This window comes from Paramormyrops kingsleyae, chromosome 24 (assembly GCF_048594095.1).
Source record: "Paramormyrops kingsleyae isolate MSU_618 chromosome 24, PKINGS_0.4, whole genome shotgun sequence".
NCBI lineage: Eukaryota > Metazoa > Chordata > Actinopteri > Osteoglossiformes > Mormyridae > Paramormyrops > Paramormyrops kingsleyae.
The window spans coordinates 19,264,026-19,272,359 of record NC_132820.1 but is presented as its reverse complement, the minus strand read 5'-3'; the positions used below and the strand labels follow the sequence as shown (position 1 = coordinate 19,272,359).

Genomic DNA, 8,334 nt, shown 5'->3' with positions numbered 1-8,334 from the left:
CTGCAGTGTACACAGCCTGAAGTATCACTGAACTTTGATACATTTCTAAAAGTGAAATGGCAGGAAAATGAAAGTGAATGAATATGTGATTAATCTTTGAAGGTTTGATGAAAAATAAAGAAATTTCAGCTACATTAACTCAGTTTTAGACATATTTCGACAGTGGCAGTAGCGCCCCCGTTTAACCGAATGTCACCAAAGTTTGATGGTCTATTCGTAGTCCAGTGCTATAGAAGTCAGTCAAATTTTATGAGAATTAGATGAAGTATGAATGAGATTTAGCAGACTAAATAAATTCGGTATGGAAATAGTGTGGCCAGCAGGTGCAGTTAGCACTACATTTGATAAATGGTAGCATGCAGTCCCTGGTGTGGCAGTTTGACTACTGCTATTAGCAGAAGCAGCCTTAGTACACCAATATAGGATATAGTATAGAACCCTTTGGTGAAGTGCCTCAGCCCAAGACAATGTATGGTTTGTGTCAGATGGTCTAAGTAGTTGGTAGAAATAGGCACCTGCATACCTAATATTTTAAGTGTAGATCATACAAGTTAAGCTTACTTTATAGTACCTCAGTGAACACATGCTGTCTTGTATATTAAAGAAAACAACAGTGGCTTACTGCATTTGTAAAGTATTCTTCTAGACATAAGAAGCCCTGAAAGAATTTAATGCCATTAATGAAATAAAGCACGAACACCACCTGCTGGCTAATGTATAAAAAAAAATCCAAAAAACTGCAATATAAATAGAGCACCATCTCCACCTACTGGCCAATTTAATACAAAAAAAGTGAAAAATCTGCAATATATACTGCCTGGCTTATAAATAACATCTGATAATTTTCTATAAGTCAAATAGCAGAAAAATGAAAGGAGCTAAAAAATATGGACTGAGGTGAAGGGAAAGTTAATTCCTTGAAAGTATTATGAAGGATATTTCAGCTGAATTAGCCAAGGTAGGTATTAGACATACTAGGACAATAGCTGAACCACTCCCGTTTGACTGATCGCCACCAAACTTGGAAGGTCTGTCTGAAGTCCAGTGATACCGAAGTGAATCAAATTTTGTAAGGATCAGATGAAGCATGCCTGAGATTTAGCTGTTTGAATGAAATGGGAATGGAAATGGTGTGGCCAGCAGGTGGAGTAAGCGCTCCATTTTAGAAATGCTATTAAATGCTTTCAGACCTTCTCATTTGAAATGAAGTCTGATAATGTTGTATAAGGCAAATTGTTGAAAAATGAAAGGAACTTAAAAATATGGACTAAGGTGTAGGGAAAGATAACAATTCTTTGAAGGTTTCATGAGGAATAAGGACATTTCAGGTGAATTTGCTAAGGTGGGTCTTAGACATATATGGACAGTAGCTGTAGCGCCCCCATTTGACCGATCGGCACCAAATTTGCAGGGTCTGTCTTAGGTGAAGTGGTACATTAGATGGTCAAATTTGGTGATGATCAGATAAAGTATGCCTTAGATTTAGCTGTTTGATTGAAATGAGCATTTAAATGTTGCAGGTTAGGTGTAGCTGGTGGCCATAGCATACAGGTAGGTCAAGTTATTTTTATAAATTATCCATAAAGGCCATGTCCTGATTGATCTACTACCAGAATGACGTACTTCGGCTGGATATCGTAGTAGTTATAGCAATATGTAATTTTTTAAGTTTTTAAATATCACAAGGGAATGGAAATGACTATCATTAGGCATTGCATATATCTTGATTTGTAATGACACACAGAACTTGCAAGACAAAAGATTTTTATAAGTAATATGTGACTGGAACAGAAATAAGAACAATGTAAGTTGAACTGATTTTCCAGGTTTATACAGACATATTATATTGCTGTAGCGCCCCCGTTTGACCGATCGGCACAAAATTTGGAGGGCCCTTTTCAAGTAATGTCCTACATTATATATTTAAGTTTGGTGATGATTGGTTGAGGCACGCCTAAGATATAGCTGTCTGATTGAATTGGCCATGGCACCTATATGGTTTGGGTGTGGCTGGTGGCCGATCCTCATTGAAAGTTTAGGTTTTTTTGGATAATTATATATAAGGACTGTCTCCTGATTTAAATGATACCAGATTTGTGTAGGTTTGGTGAAAATCCTAGGAGGCTAACGAAATGTCTTGTTTTCAGACCAATATGAATTATGCAAAAATGCTAAGGTGCAGAAGCAAGTTCTACATGTTGTTTGATTTGGCATGTCGTACTGAATTGACCTGGCAGTAAATGTTGATTGTAGGCTTCACCATTCTCGAGAAATAGGCAGAAACGCAAAAGTTGTCACTGTAGCGCCCCCATCTGGCCGAGTGAGGTGTCCTTTACAGGGTAGACAGAGGGTGAGAGCACAAATGTATCACCCAAATTTGATTTAGATTGGTCATTGATAAGCCTGTCAAATGGCTGCTTGATTTTGATTGGACGATGGCGGCCACTCTTTAAGGACGAATTACTGCCATCGTATGTGAATGACCACAGGCTGCGTCCTAGTACATATCTGCCAAATTTCAGTTAGATTGGCCAAGGCAGTCAGGAGATACTGCCAGTTTTTAGTGGTAGCGCCCCCTATTGACGAAATGCGGCCCGCCTTGGACCGTGTCCCCAGGATGGTGTTGCGAGGTAGCATTTCAAATTTGGTCAAGGTAGGCCAAGGAATAGCCAAGTTATAGCCGTCAGACCAAAATGGGCGAAATTTGGCCATTGTTTGGGCGTGGCTAATGGCCGTAGGATATAAAAATGTCTGAATTTTGTTGATGATTCTTGATCAGCTCAGAGTTCTGATTCGTTTGACACCTCATTTGTCTGATTTGGTAGAACAAGCTAGGACTTGAAGGGAAAAGTAGGATTTGCAAATTATGCAAATTAGCAAAAAATCTAAGTAGGCGGAGCTTCGTAGTCCAAATGGCAAGTTGGTAGGGCATGGCTGTCTGTATCAGAAGAAAAAAAAAATTCAATTGTAGGACTAATAGGACAGGAGATATGGACTGAAACGCGTTGGGGGGCGCTAGAGCGCCCCCATCTGGCTGACGGGCCTGGGTCGGAGAATCTGAGTAGCGGGTAGGAATTGACATCATATTACCAAGTTTGGTTGGTCTAGCTCTTACGGTTTAGGCTGTACATTCAGTTTTACGGCAGGAAAAAAATAATAATAATAAAGATAACTGCAAGCAGTGACAATCGGGTCCAAAGCTAATGGAAAGAAGCAATGAAGAGGAAAGAAGTGAATGGCATAAAATTAGAAGTTCACTAATTATTTGAAATGAAGTACAGACTGTAATTGATGAGCAATGCATTTAAATTGGCAGAAAATATGAAATGCTACTATGAGATGATATCTAACATTTAAACATTACCTTGGAAATGTTTATCAAGGTACGATAAAGGGAAAAAGGTAGATGAGAAACAGAAGGGAAATGTGGTGACTAGCTGTTGGAGAAATATTGCAATTGCTGCAGTATACACAGGCTGAAGTAACATTGAAGTTTGATAGATTTCTAAAAGTCAAATGGCAGGAATTTATAAGCAGATTAAAAATATGGACTTAGATGAAGGGAAAGGTGATTAATATTTAAATGTTTAAATAAACAATAAGGAGATGTCAGCTGCATTAACCAAGGTTGTTGTTAGACATATTATGACAGTGGCTAAATTGTAAATGAAGTATAGACTGTAACTGATGGCCAATGCATTTAAATAGTCAGGAAAATAAGAAATGCTACTATGAGATGATAGCTAACATTTAAACATTATTGTGGAAATGTTTATCAAGGTATGATAAAGGAAAATGGTAGATGAGAAACGGAAGGGAAATGTGGTGACTAGCTGTTGGAGAAAGATTGCAATTGCTGCAGTGTACACAGGCTGAAGTAACATTGAAGTTTGATAGATTTCTAAAAGTCAAATGGCAGGAATTTATAAGCAGATTAAAAATATGGAATTTGAAGAAGGGAAAGGTGAATAATATTTAAATGTTTAAATAAACAATAAGGAGATGTCAGCTACATTAACCAAGGTTGATGTTAGACATATTATGACAGTGGCTAAATTGTAAATGAAGTACAGATTTTAACTGATGGCCAATGCATTTAAATAGTCAAAATGTAGGAAATGCTACTATGATAAGATGATACTTGACATTTTAACATTACCGTAGAAATGTTGATTAAGGTACGATAAAGGGAATACGGTAGATGAGAAACATAATAATAATAATAATAATAATAAATTTTATTTCTAACGCACTTTTCATTAAAACAAATCTCAAAGTGCTACAAAGTAAAATCAGCACATAAAAACACATAAAGTCAGCAATGAAATGCTCGTTTAAAAAGGTGGGTCTTTAGGCCACATTTAAAAGTGGCTACATTCTGTGGTGCCCTCAGATGGTCTGGGAGGGCATTCCAAAGACGAGGGGCCGCAGAGCAAAAGGCCCGATCCCCCATTGTGCGCAGTTTTGTCCTTTGGGTTTTAAGAAGGAAGGTGGAGGAGGAGCGGAGGGAACGCACGGATGTCTGAGGAGTGAGGAGATCTTTGAGGTATGTAGGAGCAGTTCCGTGGAGACATTGGTGGGTGAGGAGGGAGACCTTATACTCTATGCGGAGTGAAACAGGGAGCCAATGGAGTGTTTTAAGAATGGGAGTGATGTGGTTGAATTTTCGCACCCTCATCAGGATCCTAGCAGCGCTGTTCTGCACGTATTGAAGTTTTTGAATGCTCTTGCTAGGGATCCCGATGAGGAGCGCATTGCAATAGTCCAGCCTGGAGGAGACAAAGGCGTGCACCAGCTTTTCTGCATCTGCCAGGGTGAGTAATGGACGGAGTTTGGCGATGTTCCTGAGGTGGTAAAAAGAGGCTTTGCACAGCTGTTGGATGTGAGTATCGTAGGTGAGATGGGGGTCCATTTTTACACCGAGGTTGGTGACAACTGAAGATAATGGAATGTCCTGATCTGAAAAAGAGATGCTGGTGATGGTGGTAGTGGAAACTTGGTGTGGAGTGCCGACTAAGATGGCCTCAGTTTTGGAGCTGTTTAGCTGCAAAAAGTTGAGCTTCATCCACGCCTTTATGTCCTCCAGGCAGGTGGTGAGAGCGGCAGAATACGAAAGTGCAGAGTGGTTGGGGTGATTAAAATCCATTTTTAAGTAAAGCTGTGTGTCGTCAGCGTAGCAGTGGAATGATAGTCCATGTGTGCTGATAACATGACCAAGAGGGAGCAGATAAAGGGTGAAAAGAGTAGGTCCTAGTACCGAGCCCTGGGGAACCCCACAGGTGACAATGTGGGTATCTGATTTGGCTTTCCCCAGGGCAACGTACTCAGTTCTTCCCGAGAGAAAGGAAGAGAACCAGTCGTAGACGGAGTTGGAGAGGCCGAAGGTGTTATGAAGGCGGTGCAATAGGATATTGTGGTCGACGGTGTCAAAAGCGGCGGACAGATCCAGAAGAATGAGAATGGATGGGGAACCAGCGTCAGCTGTCATGAGCAGGTCATTGGTCACTCTAACCAGCGCTGTTTCCGTGCTGTGGCCCTGACGGAAACCAGACTGAAATGTTTCATATAAACTATTTAGTTTCAGATGGTTATGAAGTTGGGAAGCCACTACTTTTTCCAGCACCTTTGAGAGAAATGGGAGGTTAGATATGGGTCTGTAGTTAATAAGTTGATCAGGATCCAGTGTGTGTTTTTTAAGAAGTGGCCTAATGACAGCATTTTTGAGTGCTGGTGGAACATGACCAGCTTGAAGGGAAAGGTTTATCACTTGGGTAATGAGGGGGCTGAGGATTGCAAGATTGGATTTTACCAGAACTGTGGGGAGGGGGTCCAACACGCAAGTGGATGGTTTCATCTTAGTGATGATTGCCTCAACCTCTTGCAGAGTAACGGTGGAGAAGTGTCTGAGAGGTCTGGAAGGTCCCGGCAGTGACTCAGATAAAGTGGTGAAAGTGGCTGATGGGCTAGGAGGACTGGAGAGAAGGGAGCGGATGGTTATTATTTTATCTCTGAAGAAGTTCATGAAGTTATTGCAATTTTCCACAGTGGCATCCGAGGGAGAGGTCGTTTGTGGCTGGAGAAGGTGATTAATGGTGGAAAAAAGTTGTCTCGAGTTCCTAGGGTTGCTGTTGATGATACTGGAATAAAACCGGGACCGTGCATCTTTGAGGGATTTGGCATAGGCCTTTTGATGTTCCCTATAGGCCTGCATATGAACGGTGAGTCCAGAAGCCTTGAAGCGCCGTTCAAGGATACGTCCAGCAGATTTCATCCTCCGCAGCTCACTGGTGTACCAGGGGGCTGAACGTGCGAAGGTCACCGTGCGGGTTCTGATGGGGGCATGGTGGTCTAGGAGGCTGGACAGAGAATGATTGTAAAAATCCATTGTTTCAGTAACTGAGGAAAAAGTGGTAGGGTCACAGGATATGTGTTGCAGGTCTAGAGCTAGGGCGTCAGGGTCAATGTTTTTAATAGACCTAAAGTTGATTTGCCGCTCCGGTTTACAGTGTGATGAGTAGGAGAAAGGCAGCTCCATGTAGATGGCTTTGTGGTCCGACAGCCCTAGATCACGTACCTGTAACTTTTTAATGGGAACATAGCTTGATATTACCAGGTCAAGTGTGTGTCCCTTGGAGTGAGTGGGGGCATCAACATGTTGCTGCAGATTTAAAGAGTCGAGTAGATGGAGGAACTCAGCAGCAGAGTGGCAGGAGGGGGTGTCAACATGAATGTTAAAGTCACCGAGTATCATAATGTTGGCAGAGGTTGTGTAGAGTGTGCTGAGAAGGTCCTGAAACTCCAGGAGGAAAGCTGAGTTGGGTTTTGGAGGGCGATAAACAAGAAGAAATGTTAAAGATAAAGGAGGCTTGCATTTGAATGCAAGGCATTCAAATGTTGAGAGTACAGGTAGTGGAATGGAAGATAGCTCCAAGTCCTGACTATGTATTGCAGCAAGGCCACCACCACGACCAGTGCTGCGTGCCTTCTCAAAGTAAGAGTAGCCAGGGGGGCAGGATTCATTTAAGGTATAAAACACTTCTGGCTCATGCCATGTTTCCGTAAGGCACAGGAGATCTAATCCATTTTCAAGGATATGCTCCTGTAAAAAGGATGCCTTTTTTGACATGGACTGTGTATTGAAGGGAGATGTGGTGACTAACTGTTCAAAGAAATTGCAATTGCTGCAGTGTACACAGCCTGAAGTATCACTGAACTTTCATACATTGCTAAATGTGAAATGGCAGGAAAATGAAAGTAAATTAATATGTGTTTAATCTTTGAAGGTTTGATGAAAAATAAAGAAATTTCAGCTGCATTAACTATTAGTTTTAGACATATTTTGACAGTGGCAGTAGCGCACCTGTTTAACCGAATGTCACCAAAGTTTGATGGTCTATTCGTAGTCCAGTGCTATAGAAGTCAGTCAAATTTTATGAGAATTTGATGAAGTATTAATGAGATTTAGCATAGTAAATGAATTCGGTATTGAAATATTGTGGCCAGCAGGTGCAGTTAGCACTACATTTGATAAATGGTAGCATGCAGTCCCTGGTGTGGCAGTTTGACTACTGCCATTAGCAGAAGCAGCCTTAGTACAACAATATAAAATATAATATAGAACCATTTGGTGAAGTGCCTCAGCCCAAAAGAATGTGTGGTTTGTGTCAGATGGTCCAAGTAGATGGTAGAAATAGGCACCTGCATAACTAATATTTTAAGTCTAGATCATACAAGTTAAGCTTACTTTATAGTACCTCAGTGAACACTTGCTGTCTTGTATATTTAAAACAACAGTGGCTTACTGCATTTGTAAAGTATTCTTCTAGACATAAGAAGCCCTAAAAGAATTTAATGGCATTAATGAAATAGAGGACGAACTGCACCTGCTGGCGAATCTATAAAAAAAATCCAAAAAAGTGCAATATAAATAGAGCACCATCTCCACCTACTGGCCAATTTAATACAAAAAAGCAAAAAATCTGCAATATATACTGGCTGGCTTATAAATGAAATCTGATAATTTTCTATAAGTCAAATAGCAGAAAAATGAAAGGAGCTTAAAAATATGGACTTAGGTGAAGGGAAAGTTAATTCCTTGAAAGTATTATGAAGGATATTTCAGCTGAATTAGCCAAGGTAGTTATTAGACATACTAGGACAGTGGTTGTATGGCTCCCATTTGACTGATCGCCACCAAACTTGGAAGGTCTGTCTGTAGTCCACTGATACAGAAGTGAATCAAATTTTGTAAGGATCGGATGAAGCATGCCTGAGATTTAGCTGTTTGAATGAAATGGGAATGGAAATGGTGTGGCCAGCAGGTGGAGTCAGCGC

The 8,334-nt window shown here is 40.8% G+C and overlaps 1 protein-coding gene across 1 annotated transcript; it reads right to left on the bottom strand.

Annotated features, from left to right (window-relative positions):
- Window positions 1-4,221: 4,221 nt before the first annotated feature.
- On the bottom strand, window positions 4,222-6,895 carry LOC140582443 (uncharacterized). Its single transcript, XM_072706790.1, has one exon. The coding sequence runs from the start codon at window positions 6,749-6,751 to the stop codon at window positions 4,316-4,318; it is 2,436 nt and encodes an 811-aa protein (XP_072562891.1). The 5' UTR covers window positions 6,752-6,895; the 3' UTR covers window positions 4,222-4,315.
- Between the last annotated feature and the right edge of the window lie 1,439 nt (window positions 6,896-8,334).